This window comes from Ranitomeya imitator, chromosome 1 (assembly GCF_032444005.1).
Source record: "Ranitomeya imitator isolate aRanImi1 chromosome 1, aRanImi1.pri, whole genome shotgun sequence".
Lineage (NCBI taxonomy): Eukaryota > Metazoa > Chordata > Amphibia > Anura > Dendrobatidae > Ranitomeya > Ranitomeya imitator.
In genome coordinates, this window is record NC_091282.1 from 128,288,139 (window position 1) to 128,309,157 (window position 21,019).

Consider the following 21,019-nt stretch of genomic DNA (forward strand, 5'->3'; position numbering starts at 1 on the left):
GAAAAACCTTCTCTCCTCCAGACGCAAAGAATGCCCCCTTGTGCCCGTCACCTTCCTTGGTATAAACAGATCCTCAGCGAGATATTTGTATTGTCCCCTTATATACTTATACATGGTTATTAGATCGCCCCTCAGTCGTCTTTTTTCTAGACTAAATAATCCTAATTTCGCTAATCTATCTGGGTATTGTAGTTCTCCCATCCCCTTTATTAATTTTGTTGCCCTCCTTTGTACTCTCTCTAGTTCCATTATATCCTTCCTGAGCACCGGTGCCCAAAACTGGACACAGTACTCCATGTGCGGTCTAACTAGGGATTTGTACAGAGGCAGTATAATGCTCTCATCATGTGTATCCAGACCTCTTTTAATGCACCCCATGATCCTGTTTGCCTTGGCAGCTGCTGCCTGGCACTGGCTGCTCCAGGTAAGTTTATCATTAACTAGGATCCCCAAGTCCTTCTCCCTGTCAGATTTACCCAGTGGTTTCCCATTCAGTGTGTAATGGTGACATTGATTCCTTCTTCCCATGTGTATAACCTTACATTTATCATTGTTAAACCTCATCTGCCACCTTTCAGCCCAAGTTTCCAACTTATCCAGATCCATCTGTAGCAGAATACTATCTTCTCTTGTATTAACTGCTTTACATAGTTTTGTATCATCTGCAAATATCGATATTTTACTGTGTAAACCTTCTACCAGATCATTAATGAATATGTTGAAGAGAACAGGTCCCAATACTGACCCCTGCGGTACCCCACTGGTCACAGCGACCCAGTTAGAGACTATACCATTTATAACCACCCTCTGCTTTCTATCACTAAGCCAGTTACTAACCCATTTACACACAATTTCCCCCAGACCAAGCATTCTCATTTTGTGTACCAACCTCTTGTGCGGCACGGTATCAAACGCTTTGGAAAGATCGAGATATACCACGTCCAATGACTCACCGTGGTCCAGCCTATAGCTTACCTCTTCATAAAAACTGATTAGATTGGTTTGACAGGAGCAATTTCTCATAAACCCATGCTGATATGGAGTTAAACAGTTATTCTCATTGAGATAATCCAGAATAACATCCCTCAGAAACCCTTCAAATATTTTACCAACAATAGAGGTTAGACTTACTGGCCTATAATTTCCAGGTTCACTTTTAGAGCCCTTTTTGAATATTGGCACCACATTTGCTATGCGCCAATCCTGCGGAACAGACCCTGTCGCTATAGAGTCCCTAAAAATAAGAAATAATGGTTTATTTTAGTGATGAGCGAGTGTGCTCGTTACTCGAGTTTTCCGAGCATGCTCAGGTGGTCTCCAAGTATCTTGGGCGTGCTCGTAGATTATGTTTTTGTCTCCGCAGCTGCATGATTTGCGGGTGCTAGACAGCCTGAATACATGTGGGGATTCCCTAACAAATAGGCAATCCCTGCATGTGTTCAGGTTGTGTAACAGCCACAAATCATGCAGCTGCGGGGACACAAACAATCTACGAGCACACCCAAGATACTCGGAGAACACCCAACCATGCTCGGAAAACTCAAGTAATGAGCACATTCGCTCATCACTAGTGCTGTCACTTAAATCACATAGTGTCTTCTGCTTTTTCAGACCAAAGATCAGGTGCATTCCCACCACATTCCAGTCTGCCCTGTACAGTTGCTGGGGAAGCGGCCCAGGGGGGCCTTTGTCTCCCTGCCCACCGGCCCAGCCCACCCCTGTAAAATCCTTGGTTCTCTTTTTCCCAGCAGACACTGACACTGCCTCCATTTGTCAGGTAAAACACACATCTTTAACAAAAACCTTTTATTACATGTAACTACATGCTACAAATATATTTATGGAACTATTATGTAGAAAACAATGAAATACAGGGACAACTAAGTTATCACATTCAAGTAAGGGCTAGAACAGGAATAAAAAAAATACTTCATGTAAAAATCAAACCCCGGATTTTATCTCCCAATAATATCAGCTGGGAAGGTCCCTCGTCTTCAGATTACTCTCATAAACACTTTAAAAGAAATGTATTGCAAGAAGTCCTTCGAGGGCAGTCACACAATTTCCCGATCCGAGCGCCTTTCCTGACAGCACACTGCTCTCCTGCGTCGCACTGCAAGAATAAAAAAAAATTAATCTACGTCTATAAAACAATATAATATTGCAGTAAAATAGGATACGGGTTTGTCTAAAATACCCAAACTAATTATTTGTTAAAGTTTCTGTTTTATTCCTAATTTTGTATTTTTTATAATATTAATATTTTTTATTATTAAAATAAATGTTATAAAATATTAGAGCTACATATTTTTTTTGCCATAAATGGAACGAAAAGAAATCCTTTAGATGTGATCAGTACGCCGTTTTTCTGCAAAATGTAATAATATTCATCAGCATGGAAACATGACTACATATTGGGCAAATGTTCTTATGACAAAATTATTTTGGGGGGGGTCAGCATAATTAATGCAATCAATGTCATATAGGCAAATTTTCATTCTTTAGGCTGTGTGCACACGTTGCAGATTTTTTCGTTTTTTTCACGTTTTTTCACTATAAAAACGCGAAAAAAATGCATACATTATGCAACCCATCTTTTACAATGCATTCCGCAATTTTTGTGCACATGATGCGTTTTTTTCCCGCAAAAAAAACGCATCGCGGAAAAAAACGCAGCATGTTCATTAATTTTGCGGATTTTTTGCGGGTTTCCCACTATATTATTGCATTGGGAACCTCTGGAAAAATCCGCAAAAAAAACGCGAGAAAAACGCATGCAGATTTCTTGCCGAAAATGTCCTGTTTTGCTCAGGAAATTTCTGCAAGGAATCCTGAACGTGTGCACATAGCCTAATTCTATCACTAGACATATTAAGGGTATGTGCACACGTCAGGATTTTTTCCTGACAAATTCCTGAGAATTCTGCCAGAAATCCGCGTCCTTTTTTCGCGCGGATTTCTCGCGGAATTTGCGCGTTTTTTGCGCTGATTTTTTGCGGAATTTTTGCGGATTTTTTTTTTTTCCTGAATGACCTTTTTGATAGCAATTCCGCAAAAAATCCGGAAAAAGAATGAGCGTGTCCGGATTTTTTGCGGGATGCGGTTTTTTTTGCAGAAAAAAACGCTAACATCTGCACAAAAAATGCGGAATGCATTCTAAATGATAGGATGCATAATGTTAGCGTTTTTTTTACCGGATTTATAGCGTTTTTATGGCGAAAATCCGCAAAAAAAACGCTAAAAATCCTGACGTGTGCACATACCCTTACACTGGGCAATGATTGTGAATGATCTAGTACAAGCAATTATATCACTCCGTATCAAATTCCTTCAACTTTGCAAACGCAGCGAAGCCATTTCTGAATGATACTTTGTAGCACAAAATCATCTTGAATTAGTGAGATAGAGTGAAGAAAGCTGACTTAAAGGGAACCTGTCACCCCGTTTTTTCAGATTGAGATAAAAATACTGTTAAATAGGGCCTGCGCTGTGCGTTACAATAGTGTATGTAGTGTACCCTGATTCCCTACCTATGCTGCGCAATACATTACCAAAGTCGCCGTTTTCGCCTGTCAATCAGGCTGGTCTGGTCAGGTGGGCGTGGTGACATCGCTCTTTTCTTCCCCAGCTTTCCGTTGGTGGCGTAGTGGTGTGCGCATGTCGCAGTGACGAATCCACTGCGCGCACGTGAAGGAGCAGAGCGCGATCTGCGCTCTTACCCCCTGTCATCGGTGGGGGCGGCCATCTTCCTGGGGCCGCGCGTGCGCAGATGGAGTGCTCTGCTGCACGGGGCTTCAGGAAAATGGCCGCGGGATGCCGCGCATGCGCAGAAGAGATCGCGGCGGTCATTTTCCCAAAGCCGAGATGCAAACTCGGCTTTGGGAAAATGGCCGCCGCGATCTCTTCTGCGCACACGCGGCATCCCGCGGCCATTTTCCTGAAGCCCCGTGCAGCAGAGCACTCCATCTGCGCACGCGCGGCCCCAGGAAGATGGCCGCCCCCACCGATGACAGGGGGTAAGAGCGCAGATCGCGCTCTGCTCCTTCACGTGCGCGCAGTGGATTCGGCACTTGGACATGCGCACACCACTACGCCACCAACGGAAAGCTGGGGAAGAAAAGAGCGATGTCACCACGCCCACCTGACCTGACCAGCCTGATTGACAGGCGAAAACGGCGACTTTGGTAATGTATTGCGCAGCATAGGTGGGGAATCAGGGTACACTACATACACTATAGTAACGCACAGCGCAGGCCCTATTTAACAGTATTTTTTATCTCAATCTGAAAAAACGGGGTGACAGGTTCCCTTTAAGGACAAATTTATGTCTTCTATTATTCTTATTAATAAAAAGGACTTACAATTTGGATATGGTAATTATCTGATGAAATAAATGGTTGTGGGGTTTAGTTTTGTTTTTTTGGGGGGCAGTCTGTCATTTTTTATATTTAGTTGTACTACAGACAATTGACAAAAGTTAAATAATTAGTTAAATAAATCTGAACTATGAAATTGCATCAAGAGATTGTATTAGTATATTGTAAAAATTAACCTCCTTTTATCACAATATCTGCAGATTGTCCAAATGACGTTTGCCATTTTCTCTGTAAACCAGTTCACATTAAGGGTTCATTTATGCTGCAAGATTATCGTCCATGATGGTTCCTAGGAAAGCTTGTTACCGCAATAATCATACACGTGTCAGTGCCCGATCACCCAATGAATGAGAAAAACCCTCGTTTGTCAGGTAAAATGATCTTCTGTGCTGTACAAATGATCATTGTTTGTGGCAGCGCATCATCAAGGGTAAATTGTTCTCGGCGGCACAAGTCCTATGGCAGCCTATGGACACTGAACAATTATAGATTTGTCAGTGCCAGTGTGCATCAATAAGGAGTCGCCTGCCTTTGTAAACAGCCTAGTAAATAATTAAAGGGAGTCTGTCAGCCGCTTCTTTGCTACTTCATCTGAGAGCAGCATAATGTAGACAAAGAGACCCTGATTCCAATGATGTGTCACTTAGATTACTAGGTGCAGCAGTTCTGACACAATCAGAATTTTTAGATTTAGCATGAAGCAGAGCTGAGAAAGCTAATACCGCCTACATCAGGCTCTGTATATACAATGGCTATAGACAGTGAGCTGCTTATCACAGAAGGGGGTGTGTCAGACCACCATGCAGGCGCTGCTGTAGTCCAGCAATGATAATGTCCTTGTGATAAAACCGTCATTACAAGAAAAGAACAGCACAGAGCTTGATAACATTCATTGCTGAATCTGCATTTTAACACTGCATGCTGCCTTCAGATTGCATAGCAAAATACTGCTGACAGATTTCCTTTAACCCCTTTCTGACCTCGGATGGGATAGTACGTCCGAGGTCAGAAGCCCCTCTTTGATGCGGGCTCCGGCGGTGAGCCCGCATCAAAGCCGGGACATGTCAGCTGTTTTGTATAGCTGACATGTGCCCGTAATAGGCGCGGGCAGAATCTCGATCTGCCCGCGCCTATTAACTAGTTAAATGCCGCTGTCAAACGCAGACAGCAACATTTAACTACCGCATCCGGCCGGGCGGCCGGAAATGACGTCATCGCTGACCCCCGTCACATGATCGGGGGTCGGCGATGCTTCAGTATTGTAACCATAGAGGTCCTTGAGACCTCTGTGGTTACTGATCGCCGGTAGCTGTGAGTGCCACCCTGTGGTCGGCGCTCACAGCACACCTGATTTTCTGCTACATAGCAGCGAACAGCAGATCGCTGCTATGTAGCAGAGGTGATCGTGCTGTGCCTGCTTCTAGCCTCCCATTGAGGCTATTGAAGCATGGCAAAAGTGAAAAAAAGTGAAAAAAAATAAAAAAAATATAAAAGTTTAAATCACCCCCCTTTCGCCCCAATCAAAATAAATCAATTAAAAAAAAAATCAAATCTACACATATTTGGTATCGCCGCGTTCAGAATCGCCCAATCTATCAATTAAAAAAAGCATTAACCTGATCGCTAAACGGCGTAGCAAGAAAAAAATTCGAAACGCCAGAATTACGTTTTTTTGGTCGCCACAACATTGCATTAAAATGCAATAACTGGCGATCAAAAGAACATATCTGCACCAAAATGGTATCATTAAAAATGTCATCTCGGCACGCAAAAAATAAGCCCTCAACCGACCCCAGATCATGAAAATGGAGACGCTACCAGTATCGGAAAATGGCGCAAATTTTTAATTTTATTTTTTTTTAGCAAAGTTTGGAATTTGTTTTCACCACTTAGGTAAAAAATAACCTAGACATGTTAGGTGTCTATGAACTCGTACTGACCTGGAGAATCATAATGTCAAGTCAGTTTTAGCATTTAGTGACCCTAGCAAAAAAGCCAAACAAAAAACAAGTGTGGGACTGCACTTTTTTTGCAATATCACCGCACTTGGAATTTTTTTCCCGTTTTCTAGTACACGACATGCTAAAACCAATGATGTCGTTCAAAAGTACAACTCGTCCCGCAAAAAATAAGCCCTCACATGGCCAAATTGACGGAAAAATAAAAAAGTTATGGCTCTGGGAAGGAGGGGAGTGAAAAACGAACACGAAAAAACGAAAAATCCGAAGGTCATGAAGGGGTTAAGGGTGATAACGCTCGAAACACACATGACATGTACTTAATTTAAGAAAGATTGATTTTATGGAGTGTGGATTTTCTGAAAACTTAGCCTAGTAAATGACGACCGATCTGCAAAATAGTTGTTGATCATATCGTTTTGTGCTGCTGTACTGTACGCATAGATGGACCTTAACGGCACTGAGATCCTAGGATCGTATCTGACCAAGGAAAACACCTGAATGGCGTTTGTACGTTCTTCCTATATCTGCTTCCTTCCACAGATAAAATGCGCAATGAATCATCATCTATGCATCAGTGTAATCAGTTGTCTATACATTTTCCCCTGTGCATGAGGAGATAAATAAATGAGATTACGTGTATGATGATACTACCAGTGCAGCCATTTGGAATATCTTGATATTAAATATGTAACAGAAAGAAATTAATATAATGTAAATGTAATATAAGCTGTAGTGCTGAGCGAATGTGCTCGGATAAGGTTATCTGAGCATTCTTGGGTGCTAACTGAGTATCTTCGGCGCTAACAGAGTATCTTCGGCGTGCTCGAATAATATGTTTGAGTCCCGGTGGCTGCATGTCTCACGGCTGTATGACTGGCACAACACATGCAGGGACTGTCTGTCTGTTAGGCAATCCCTACATGTGTTGCAACTGTCGGACAGCTGCTAGACATGGAGCCGTCAAGACTCAAACATATTCGAGCATGTCGAAGACACTCAGCATACAAGCATGATAACACCTTATTCGAGCACATTCACTCACTCAAATCAAGCAGCAAAAATAATGACAATAATAATTACATAATAAAATTATAAAATAATAATACAAATAATGACAATCCAGTGTAACAGTTATCAGTTTTCTATTTGTAATTGGTGTGTGCATGAAGCTACAACAAATTTGTCGAGAAGCTTCAATTTTCTCCATTATTTGGGCACAAACCCCTTATTGACTCATATCTGGTGCTTGTGTGCCGTGCCGAGGAGCTGTCTTACCATGGATAATAGTAATATTAAAGCAGAAAAGGGGGAAGCAAATTAATTTCAACTGCCGAGTCAAGTGTGAACTATGTTCCTAACACTGAAACTGAACTGTTTCTCGCCTGAACGGGAAGACCTCATTTATTTACCTACACAGAATATACTAGTGCAAACCTTGCGGTCATCATTTGACTTTCTACGTAGGCTGAAATAAGAATGTTTAGTAATGACAAGTAAATGGAGGCATCACTCACCATGGGCACTTGTCCATACTTCTTCTCAAATGATGGCAGCTTTCTACTTTTCAGCTTCTCTAACACTTCCTGCAGAGCGTCAATCTGTAACAGAACAGGAACATCAGTCACTAAGTAACAGGTGGATAGATGGATGGTTACTATATGCCATCCATATGATAAAAAGCATCTGCTAATGTGACAACCCTAGACAGACCATGAGTATGTCTGTAAGATGCTGGTGTCAGTGCTCCAGTAATGCCAGACACTCAGCAGCAGGGTTATCTCACCATAGATAGCAATGAGTGTCACATACCAGCTCCTTCTCATGGATGTTGTTGTCTGTGGGGGAGAAGAAGTCCAGGGACCTGTTCTCCAGGTAGTCTGTCTCCTCACAGAGCACCAGGAGGAGGAGTGTGGAGCTGAGCAGTGTGAGCAGGGCTCTACGAGAGCTCTCCATGGTGCTGAATCCAGGCTGCTCCAAGGACTGCAGAGAGCACTATATATAGGGGCAGGAGCCCCCCTACTGACATCAGCAGGCACCAGCCTCATTAGGAAGGCATGGATAACTAGTGGCTGGCAGACAATCCTTCATACTTAACCACTAGTCACATAGGCAGATCTGATATAGATACATACATAGGTTAGGCTACTTAATAGTCCATGAATTGACATGTAGTGCTCTTTTTAAGATGTTCTTCAGCAGCTGCAATATGTATTACACAATATTGTTTTCCTGGATTTGCTAAACAACCTAATCATTTAGAATCTGCAGATATTCTTTATAAAAAGGGTAAGAACGTCTCAGATGACTAAATATACAGTAGTGTTCAAAATAATAGTGTGTTCAAAAACATGAATTAATCAAAAAATCTTTATACTACTTTCTAGTTCCCGCATTGGGAACATTGCATTTTCTAATTCAAAACGTGAAGAGAAATATAGATAATTTTTAACTACTTTACAGAAAATAGCAAAAAATGAACATTGGGCTATTTAAAAAAAAAAAAAAAAAGCCGGATTACGTACCGGTAATGCTCTTTTAATGAGCCACGACAGCACCCACTTTGAGAGAGGGACCCGCCCATAGGAACAGGAAACCTACAGAGATAAAAAGGGCCGTCCTCCTCTCCTCCTCAGTTGTTTTTCAGAGTACGAGAGGAACCGCCGTTGTTAAATTAGTGTACATCCTTAATTACAGGTATATCTTATCATATCTATAATCACCCATGCGAATATTTTAGTATTAATAAACATACATATCTACAAGGGTGGGAAGTGACAGGGTGCTGTCGTGGCTCATTAACCCTCCGTCACATACAACTGATCTGACAGGCGCTTCTCTTTTACTTTCATTTCTCCTTCCTCACCAGATTGTGAGGAAACCCCCTCCCTCCAGGTAGTCTCCTGTCTCTTGAAGGTCTGTGAAACCTGATATCACAGTTGGATTTCAGAGCTTCAGGGGAGAGGATATAGCTGCACAGATCTCTCAGGCTCATTGTATGTGAATACGTCACATTCAGTAAGGTTGGTATTTTATGTTTTTATTCATCACAATAGTTTATTTAGCTTGTTTTATGAATGTATAGCACAAAATGTGAGGATATTTCATAGAAATAAGGGAGATCTGATTGATTATCTGAAAATTCAGAAGCTGTCATATGTGGGAACTGTAAGAAAAAACAAAAGGGAATTGCCGCCACAGTTTGTAAGTGTGAAAGAGAGACAACAGTACAGCAGTATGTTTGCATTCCATAATGGAAAGGCTTTAGTTTCCTATGTACCACATGCCAAAAAAATCGTACTTCTTCTATCAACACTTCATGATGATGCTGCCATCAATCCTGGGACTGGGGCAGAAAAAAAACCGGAGATAATTATATTTTACAATGCCACCAAAGGGGGTGTGGATACAGCAGATCAGATGTGCTCCACTTTCAACGTCAGCAGAAACATCAAACGCTGGCCAATGGTCATATTTTTTGCTATGTTGAATTTGGGTGGTATAAATTCACAAGCAATTTATCTTGAAAACAAGCTTGAACCACTCCGTAGACGATTGTATCTGAAAAAATTGGCCCATGAACTAGTACTTGGAGAGCTACGCAGGAGAAGCGTGAAAACAATCGGTATCCCCTCTCGCCTTCAAGTTCAGCTCAAAAGGTTCCGCCCAGAAGATGATGGTGAAAAGTCACCATCTGCACCACCTCACAAAAGAAGGAGATGCACCACCTGCCAAACGGAAAGCGGAACCAGAAGGCTTTCAAATTTTGAATGTCTCAAATGTCATAAAGCAATTTGCCTGACACATGCAAAAATGGTGTGTAATTCTTGCTATTTGCTCTGCAAGTGTGACTTTTCTGGGGAAACCTCAGCATCTACTTCTGATTGAATATGTTTTTAATAGTACTTAAGGTACCTTAAAATTAAGTTTGTGTTCAAAAATTTTCTTTGTACATTTTTTTTGAGAGAGTCGAACTGGGGACTATTTGGCGGGAGTTTTGAAAAGTTTGTATTTCATAGTTATTAGTTTTATGTTAAGTAAATGTTTTTTTTTCCATCTGATTATGTGTAGTCTCTTTTATTACATCCCTATGAAGGTCACTGATCACTTTTAGAGCACTGAAATTGCAAACATTAGATATTATAGGTATTTTTCCAGCAGGCGCCTGACAGGCACATTGTATGTGAACTCGTTAGTCCAAATATTGTATGTGACGGAGGGTTAAAAGAGCATTACCGGTACGTAATCCGGCTTTTTACCCTTCGTCACGACAGCACCCACTTTGAGAGACTTTCTGAGAACCTTCACCTGGGTGGGATTACCGTACTAAGGACAGCTCTCCCGAATGCCAAGTCAGAGGTGGAAGACAGATCAAGTCTATAGTGTTTATAGAATGTTGAAGGCGACGACCAGTTTGCGGCCTTACATATAAGCTCGATGGAGATGTCTTTATTCTCCGCCCACGAGGATGATACGGCTCGAGCTGAATGCGCCTTTACTCCCTCTGGAGGATCTTTGCCTTTTGACAAGTATGCAAGACAGATGGCATCTTTGATCCATCGAGACAAGGTAGCTTTTGTGACCCCGTAGCCTTTTCGATGACCCTGAAAAGAGACAAACAGAGCCCTACTCTGTCTGTAGGACTGGGTTCTCTCTATGTAGCTCAGGACCGCTCTTTTAACATCCAACATATGTAGCATCTCCTCCTCTGAATTTGTTGGATTATCATAAAAGGAAGGTAGAAAAATTTCTTGGGATCTATGGTATTTTGTAGCTACTTTAGGGAGATATGAAGGATCGGGTTTGAGAACCACTCTGTCCTGATATGTCATTAGGAACGGAGGATCTATGGAAAGAGCCTGGATATCTCCCACTCTTCTGGCAGAGGTCAAGGCTATTAATAAGGCTACCTTGTATGTAATATTTTTTAGAGGGATAGAATGCAAGGGCTCAAAGGGAGGTCCTGTTAAGGCATCTAGGACTAAATTCAAATCCCAAGGAGGTAAACGTGGGACATGTACTGGTGTACCTCTTTCACATGCTCTAATAAATCTTTTAACCCATTTATTACCAGCAATATTAGCGCTATAAAGGGCTCCCAGGGCAGATACCTGAACTCTCAAAGTATTGACTGATAACCCCAGCTCATGGCCTCTGTGTAAAAATTCAAGGATGGCCTTAATAGGAACCTTGCTGGAAAAAGGTTTCGTATAGAAGTCGAGGAATTTTCTCCATATTCTACTGTATATTATAGTCGTAGATTTTTTTCTGCTTAACAGTAGTGTGTTGATTAGTTTTTGAGAGAACCCTCTCAAAGTCAATATCTGCCTCTCAAGTTCCATGCCGTGAGGTGGAGGCCCTTCACTTGTGGATGGTAGAATGGACCTTGGGACAGTAGGTCTGGTGTCATTGGCAGAATCCATGGACCGCAAACTGACATCGCTCGAAGACAGGAGAACCAGGGCCTCTTCGGCCAAAATGGGGCTATCAAAATCACCCTCGATTTTTCTTCTCTTATTTTCTTGACCACCAATGGAATTAGCATCATTGGTGGGAAAGCGTAGGCCAGATCGTAACTCCAAGGATACTGGAGTGAGTCTATTATATCTGGACGATCTGCCGGATTCAGGGATGCAAACATTGGTACCTGCCTGTTGCTCCTGGTTGCAAACAAATCTATCTGCGGAAGGCCCCATATGTCCACTATGCTTTTGAATACGCGAGGATTGAGGATCCATTCTCCCTGGCGGAGCATGTGACGACTTAGGAAGTCGGCCCTTAAGTTTTCTATTCCTCTGATATGGACAGCCATGAGAGAAAGGAAATTGGGTTCTGCTAGATCGAATATTTCTGCCGCTGAACACATCAGACTTCCTGATCGCGTTCCGCCTTGCCGATTTAAATATGCGACGACAGTTGTGTTGTCCGATCGGATCTTGACATGAGAACCACGAAGCTGGGGAAGAAAAAATTTCAAAGCATAATATACTGCATTTAGTTCTTTCCAGTTGGAAGACTGTTGAATCTCAAAAGAATTCCAGCGACCTTGGGCTATATTTTGATCCAGATGGGCTCCCCATCCCTCTGGGCCTGCGTCAGTAGTGAGTAATTTAGAGGACCTAATTGTCCATAAGACTCCTCTGGACAAATGGTCTTTATTCAACCACCAAAGTAGTGATTGAAGCACCTCATTAGATAAGGTAATTTTTGTATTTAGATGCTCCTGGAAAAATGACTGGGCATGGAGTATCTGGTGTTGTAAAGCCCTAGTATGGTATTGGGCCCATTGAACCGCAGGAATGCAGGAGGAGAGTGAACCCAGGAGAGACATGGCATCTCTAAGGGACATACGAGGACTAGATCTTGCTTCGACGACTTTTGAAATTATGATTGTTTTTTTTACCTCTGGTAAAAGACATTTTTGACTTACAGAGTCCAAGAGTAGTCCTAGGAAGGACTGAAGAGTCTCTGGATGCAGCCTTGATTTTTTGAAGTTTACAATCCAACCTAGAGCCTGTAACGATGAAATGGTATTAGACAAGCGTTCTTCACACTGAGATGCTGAATTACCAATTATCAGGAAATCATCTAAATAGGGCACAATTAGTGTGTCCTGATGACGTAGATAGGCCATCACCTCTAGCATAACCTTTGTGAAAATTCGAGGAGCCATAGAAAGGCCGAATGGCATGGCCGTAAACTGGAAGTGACGGACCCGGCCTTGTAGGTTTATTGCCACCCTGAGATATTGTTGGTGGTCTGCATGGATTGGAAGATGATAATATGCATCCTTTAGGTCCAGCCCTGCCATAAAGCACCTAGGAAACAAAAAGTTTTATGGTTGATCTTATTGACTCCATCTTAAAGGTATGATCATGCAAAAAAGAATTTAATTTTTTTAGATTAATTATAGTACGAAAAGTACCATCTGGTTTTGGAACCAGAAATAAAGGGGAATAAAATCCCCTCCCTTTCTGACTGTATGGTACTTCGATGAGAACATTCTTAGCCAAAAGGCTTAGAATTTCTAACTGAAGCGCTTCTTGTTGTTCCGGCGCTTTTAATGATGTTACTACAAAGTTATCCTGTGGTAATTTACAGAAATCTAGTCTTAGTCCAGTTTTTATTAGACGGAGAATCCACTGATTTGATGTTATCTCTTCCCATTTATGATAAAAAAAACTTCAGTCTGCCACCAACTGGGATTTCATTACTGATAGTATCGCCCCCGCCTAGATGTTTCGGGGTTACTATATACGGCACCTTTCGGCTTGGTGTCTTTTGATTCCCAGCGATCTTTTTGTGGCTCATACGGCCTCCTCCTGTTAAATGGCCGTCTTCTAAACGCTCTCCTGTAAGAAGGAAGAAACTGTTTAGGGAAGCCTTTCCTTCTCTCTCCAGCTTTGTTAAGTAGGTCATCTAGGACCTTTCCGAACAAGAACTCACCCTGGCATGGGATTGAACATAGTCTAGTTTTTGACTGAGCATCTCCCTTCCATCCTTTGAGCCAAAGGGCACGCCGAGCTGCATTGACCAGACCTGCTGACCTCGCTGCTAAATGGAGGGAGTCCGCTGAAGCGTCAGCTAAGAATGCTGTGGCACTTTTAATCAGTGGCAAGGCTTGGAGGATTTTATCTCTTGAGACCTTGCCTTTTACTTGTTGCTCCAGTTGGTCTACCCAGACTAATAGGGACCTGGCTGTGCACGTGCCTGATATGGCCGGTTTGAAAGCTCCTGTATTCGTCTCCCAGGATCTTTTCAGGAGAGCCTCTGTTTTGCGGTCTAAGGGATCTAGTAGGATTCCTGCATCCTCCACCAGAAGAGATGACTGTTTCGAGGTGGATGCTACAGCTGCATCAACTTTTGGGACTTTGGACCATACTGCTAAGTCCTCATCACTAAAGGGGTAACGCCTCTTAGAAGAGGACGGGAGAAACCCCTTCCCCTGTTTGTCCCATTCTTTCTTTACCAGGTCCTTGATGGCAGAGACTACTGGAAACGCTCGTCTCTTTTTATGACCCAGACCTGCAAACATAATATCTTCAGCAGATTTGGCTCCTTTAGTGTCTGGGCACCCCATAGTATTTCTAATGGATTTTATAAGGTTGTCAATGCTTTCAACGGGAAAACATGCTCCACCTTCATCTTCAGAGGAACTATGAGATGATCCTGAGGTGTTGGATGAATGAATTAAGCCCTCTTCAGATTCTGAACTGGGGTCAGGAGACAGGCGTTTATTATCATGCTTTCTTAAAGACTCTGATCCCAGAGACTGTATTTCTTGCCGTATTATGGCTCTAATACTGGTGGTCGTAACAGCTGCCTCATCCTGTAAGGTTTGGTTTACACGGGACTGACACAGCCTTTTAGGATATGTGTCGGGTAAGGGCTGCGTGCATAGAGCACACTCTTTATGTTTAGACTTAATGGTCTTCTTAGCCTAGGGGAGATTAGAGAAGGAAGGGATCAGCTTATAGGTAGAGGAAAGTAACACTCACCCAGTGAAGCTCTCATTTCCATTATCATACCGGTCTTGGAGGAGGAGACGCTGTGCGGGGTCTGAGTAGCGCTGTATCCGCACTCCTTTGCTTACTTCTGTGAGTGTCAGATCCATCCATGGATCGACCACTCTTTTTTGCTGAAGATTTAGAACTTTTAGCGCTGCTTTTATCAGCGCTGTCGCGTTCCACTACCAGTGGAAGCTCGCTATCTGCCGGGAACGACATACTGAGCATCGGCTCTGCGTCCCGGCTTCACATTTGAATCGCGCGGTCCTCAGCAGCGCGCCGCCCACCGCGAACCGGAAGTGCTCCAACTACTTCCGGTTCAATGAAGCAGCGCAGACTTACTTGCGCGTTCAGGGTCGGCGCCGCTCCTAGAACATCTGGAACCGGCCCCCATGCACACGCTCCCTCCGTAGGCCGGACTTCCACGCCCGGAACCTGCCGGCCAGCACTCAGACGAGGGGGGAGGCTGCATGCAGTGGCTCCACCGCCGCTGCTTCGGATGCCGCAGCCCCTGCTGTCACCGAAAGAACCACACAGGCGGGTGCATAGGCTCAGGTAGGAGAAACAAAGGCGAAGGTGCTCCAACCACCTCCATCTGTAGGTATTCCAGGGATTTCCGATAGGAACAGGAAACCAACTGAGGAAGAGAGGGGGACCGCCCTTTTTATCTCTGTAGGTTTCCTGTTCCTATGGGCGGGTCCCTCTCTCAAAGTGGGTGCTGTCGTGGCGAAGGGTAAAAATCTGCACTTGTCTTTATAAACTCACAATATGTATTTTTTTGTGGATTTAGCATTACTGTGAATCACTAATCTAATATTTAGTTTTTTAGAACTTCACATCCATGTTGCATAGAGTCAACCAATTTCTGGCACCGGTCAGCTGTTATTCCGGCCCAGGATGCTTTGACTACATTCCACAATAATTTGGCATTTGTTGGCTTTGCCTCAGAAACAGAATTTTTAACGTCACCCGACAAGCCATGAGAAGTCCCGTTTGCAGCTAATATGTGGAAGAAGATGCTCTGGTGAGATGAGACCGAAGTTGAACTATTTACACTAAATGCAAAACGCTATGTGTGGTAGAAAACTCACACTGCACATCAGCCTGAAAATACGATCCCCACCGTCAAACGTGGTGGTAAGATCACGTTTTGAGGATGCTTTTTTTCAGCAGAGACAGGGAAGTTGGTCAGAGTTGATGGGAAGATGGATGGAGCTAAATACAGGGCGATCCTGGAGGAGAACCTGTTAGAAGATGCAAAAGACTTGGGGGTGTAGGTTCTCCTTCCAGGAGGATAACTGCCCTAAACATAGTGCCAGAGCTACGATGGAAGGGTTTAGATCAAAGCATATCCATGTCTGTGAATGTCACAGTTCAGACCTAAATCCCATGAAGAATATGTGGCAAGACATGAAAACTTCTGGTCATAGACGCCCCCATCCAATCTCACTGAGCTGGTTTGCAAAGAAGAATGGGCAAAAAATTCAGCCTCTAGATGTGCAAAGTTGGCAGACACCCCAAAAGACTTGCTGTCAAAGGTGGTCCCACAAAGTATTGAGTCTGGGTGGCTAAATACAGGTCCTTCTCAAAAAAATTAGCATATAGTGTTACATTTCATTATTTACCATAATGTAATGATTACAATTAAACTTTCATATATTATAGATTCATTATCCACCAACTGAAATTTGTCAGGTCTTTTATTGTTTTAATACTGATGATTTTGGCATACAACTCCTGATAACCCAAAAAACCTGTCTCAATAAATTAGCATATTTCACCCATCCAATCAAATAAAAGTGTTTTTTAATAACAAACAAAAAACCATCAAATAATAATGTTCAGTTATGCACTCAATACTTGGTCGGGAATCCTTTGGCAGAAATGACTGCTTCAATGCGGCGTGGCATGGAGGCAATCAGCCTGTGACACTGCTGAGATGTTATGGAGGCTGGGATGCTTCAATAGCGGCCTTAAGCTCATCCAGAGTGTTGGGTCTTGCGTCTCTCAACTTTCTCTTCACAATATCCCACAGATTCTCTATGGGGTTCAGGTCAGGAGAGTTGGCAGGCCAATTGAGCACAGTAATACCATGGTCAGTAAACCATTTACCAGTGGTTTTGGCACTGTGAGCAGGTGCCAGGTCGTGCTGAAAAATGAAATCTTCATCTCCATAAAGCATTTCAGCCGATGGAAGCATGAAGTGCTCCAAAATCTGCTGATAGCTAGCTGCATTGACCCTGCCCTTGATGAAACACAGTGGACCAACACCAGCAGCTGACATGGCACCCCACACCATCACTGACTGTGGGTACTTGACACTGGACTTCAGGCATTTTGGCATTTCCTTCTCCCCAGTCTTCCTCCAGACTCTGGCACCTTGATTTCCGAATGACATGCAAAATTTGCTTTCATCAGAAAAAAGTACTTGGGACCACTTAGCAACAGTCCAGTGCTGCTTCTCTGTAGCCCAGGTCAGGCGCCTCTGCCGCTGTTTATAGTTCAAAAGTGGCTTTACCTGGGGAATGCGGCACCTGTAGCCCATTTCCTGCACACGCCTGTGCACGGTGGCTCTGGATGTTTCCACACCAGACTCAGTCCACTGCTTCCTCAGGTTCCCCAAGGTCTGGAATCGGTCCTTCTCCACAATCTTCCTCAGGGTCCGGTCTCCTCTTCTCGTTGTACAGCGTTTTCTGCCACATTGTTTCCTTCCAACAGACTTACCATTGAGGTGCCTTGATACAGCACTCTGGGAACAGCCTATTTGTTGAGAAATTTCTTTCTGGGTCTTACCCTCTTGCTTGAGGGTGTAAATGATGGCCTTCTTGACATCTGTCAGGTCGCTAGTCTTACCCATGATGGGGGTTTTGAGTAATGAACCAGGCAGGGAGTTTATAAAAGCCTCAGGTATCTTTTGCATGTGTTTAGAGTTAATTAGTTGATTCAGAAGATTAGGGTAATAGGTCGTTTAGAGAACCTTTTCTTGATATGCTAATTTATTGAGACAGGTTTTTTGGGTTATCAGGAGTTGTATGCCAAAATCATCAGTATTAAAACAATAAAAGACCTGACAAATTTCAGTTGGTGGATAATGAATCTATAATATATGAAAGTTTAATTGTAATCATTACATTATGGTAAATAATGAAATTTAACACTATATGCTAATTTTTTGAGAAGGACCTGTACAAATGTATGTCACAATTTCTTAGATTTAGATTTTTAAAATAATTAGAAAACTGTATATCATTTCCTTTACACTTTCCAAATACTTGCTACTTAGTGTTGGTATAGCACAAAATATCCCAATAAAATACACTTAAGTTTGAAAGGGTATGAATGCGATTTCAAGGCTGTAGTTTTGAAGTATCTCGTAAGACAACTATTGATGTGCAGATTTTTTGCTGCAAATAATCCAGATGCTTTTGCAGTGGTCACTCACAATGCTGAAAGTAAATAGTTAAATCACAAATTCAGCTCTACATTATCTACAATCGATGATTGGTGCAGTAATTAAATATCTGCCCACTGCGTCTCCTATTTTGTAGGTAGACGCAGTGTCCAATTATTTTGTATGGATTTATAAGAAGCACAACAGAACTTAATTTCAGTTAGAAAATGTGTGATGTAGCAGTTCAAAGTAAAAATAATTTACAGAATAATACTAAACTACAAATTGTATAAGGAATTTGCCCATGCTGTGTTATATCATCAGTATTTGCCAACAGTTTTAATTACATTAGTTATCGACACAGACATGTTTTTATGTATAATCCATCACAGGATCCTCTGCTGAATGCTAATATATCCTATTTAATGCCTGCTTGTTAGGACACTTTAATAAAGGCAGGTATCATTTACTCACCAGTTTTCAATATATTTTAGATCTTTCACCAATACTTTACAACTTTTGAAATTCAACTTTGTGCTCCTTAGATAATATTAGTTACCAATATAATCTATGACTGCTAATATAATATATATCAGTTTGCATTTTCTATTGACATGTCTATAAATAATATTTGTATACAAATTAAATTTGTGTATGTTAGAACCTAATGATTTTGCAAATATGAGCAGTTACATTCAAATCAGTCTTGTCAAAATTTTGGCAATTATTCTTGTTCAGTGAGATATTGACTAAAACCTGTAGTCATTTATGCGGAGCTCTATATGTTTAATATTAAATTAATTCTAGTGCACCATTCTCCCCCTCCCAATGAACTCTCAATCCTTAAGTAAAGGAATGGGTCAGTGACTAAGGTAATAGGTCTCCTAACACCTCCCTCCTTCCGTTTCGGTGGGTTAAGGAACAAGCTCTGACAACTACTTTCACTAGAATTTCTACCTTTTTCACCCTAAAATACCAGCAAAAGTAAAAATCTGATGTACTTCAGAGGGAGCGCTTATCGAATAGCTCCATCGGGAACCCGGATACCTGGAGCGCTCCCAATAATCAGCTGTTCGGCGCCGCAGCTGCATGTGTCGCTGCTGTGTGACAGTCACAACACATGCATGTCAAAACTTGATAAAAATATAATTTTGTTTGTGTTGCCATTTTCTGAGAACCTTAATGTTTTCAGTTTTCCATCAATTAAGCTTTTCATAAGTATTATTTTTGGTGTTTATTAGGTTTGATAGGTTTTTACTAGGGATGAGTGAACGTGCTCAGTGATACTCGGATATCTGGATGCTCGGATGTACTCATTACTCAGTGAGTATTGGGCATTGCTCTATGTAAAACTCGAATCTCCACCCTGCATGTTTGGCACCTGTTACACAGCCAATAAGCATGCGGGGATTTCCTGCGTATGACTGTAATGCTGTAGCCATTTGGTTATGGCATTACTGTGATTGGCTGACAGTGTGATGTCATCAGGGGTTATAAAAGAACAGGCGCTGTCCGGCTCAGCACACTGACGCAGGGAGTGACCAGAGTAATATTAGAGCCAGAGGAAGCTGGCACAACAGTAGAGGTGACAGGAGTCTGTGGTCCGGATCCGGATGATTACCCTGAACCACTAAGGTCCAAACCCAGGGTTTCTTATGGACTACAGACGGGAGAGCCAGGATCCAGGAACTGGTTAGCGGACTGCGGTGCCTCCGCTGGTCAGAAGAGACAAGCAGGCGAGTCAGGACCAAGTCTGAAGAAATGTTATCGGACCCGCAAGGCGCAAGGTACAGAGTTGGCATCCCGGGGGGTGGTCGTTACTTATGACCGTCAATTGGGAAGGGGGTCCATTGAAGAGTTTGGGAACCATCATGACATCTCATTTAATCATCGGGCAGTAGAGAAGGAACACTTGTCTGCAAGAGCTGATGGCTGGAACCAGTGTCATGTTCCTCAAAATGGAGGGGCAACATGGCTGGTAAACAAGAGGTGTGATCTCAGAAGGAAGGCAGCAAGATGAGCCCTTCTCGAGGGATGAATGGGAATGGGAGAGGCACCTTGAGACAGCTCGAGAAAGAGCTACAACCACCCTTGAAAGACTGTTCATCCATACAGTATTAAGTGTTTTTCGGTATATACCACTACAAAAAAAAAAAACTGAGAAATTTGTCTGGATTCAATTACTCATCCATACAGTTTTACATGCTTTCTATTACATTTCAGTGTTATCTAAAGCTCCCAAAAAACATGAAAAAAGATTTATAGATTAAATGATTCACCCATACACTGTAAGGCGGTTCTTGTTACATTTCACTGGTATATTAAACTAACAAAAACCCTTACAAAAAATTTTATGGATTCAATGATTCATGCATACAGTTTAACATGCTTTGTGTAAAACTATGGTGGGTTTAAAATTTTAAAAACCGCTTGGCCTGGTGCAGTTCACAAAATATTTTTGGTCAAAAAATTTAATTGACTATTGTCATATACAGTTGTGTGAAAAAGTGTTTGCCCCTTCCTGATTTCCAATAAGTTTGCATGTTTGTCACAATTAAATGTTTTAGGTCAAAAAATTTAAATATTAGACAAAGATTACTTGTTTTAACACAAAATGCAGTTTTTTAATTAAGGTCTTTATTATTAAGGAAAAAATAAATCCAAACATACAGGGCCTTGTGTGAAAAAGTGATTGCCCCCACAGCCCCTTAAAACATAAATTAACTGTGTATCATATAGGGACAAGGAAGCTTGTACCATTTTTATTAAGAATATATATATTATTAA

At 42.2% G+C, this 21,019-nt stretch overlaps 1 protein-coding gene across 1 annotated transcript; it reads right to left on the minus strand.

The window, feature by feature from the left end:
- Positions 1–1,808: 1,808 nt before the first annotated feature.
- CARTPT (CART prepropeptide) lies at positions 1,809–8,304 on the minus strand. Its single transcript, XM_069745373.1, has 3 exons — positions 8,147–8,304; positions 7,852–7,935; positions 1,809–2,113 (listed from the first exon to the last, which is right to left on the minus strand). Exons 1-3 carry the CDS (start codon positions 8,288–8,290, stop codon positions 2,006–2,008), a joined length of 336 nt encoding a protein of 111 aa, XP_069601474.1. The 5' UTR covers positions 8,291–8,304; the 3' UTR covers positions 1,809–2,005.
- Between the last annotated feature and the right edge of the window lie 12,715 nt (positions 8,305–21,019).

Bases quoted from the DNA above. Each gene is read 5' to 3' on its own strand.
- CARTPT (XM_069745373.1), bottom strand. From the start codon at position 8,290: ATGGAGAGCTCTCGTAGAGCCCTGCTCACACTGCTCAGCTCCACACTC. The intron at 7,936-8,146 runs GTATGTGACACT...GTTCTGTTACAG, and splicing joins ACATCCATGAGAAGGAGCTG to ATTGACGCTCTGCAGGAAGT. The intron at 2,114-7,851 runs GTGAGTGATGCC...TTATTCTTGCAG, and splicing joins AGTATGGACAAGTGCCCATG to TGCGACGCAGGAGAGCAGTG.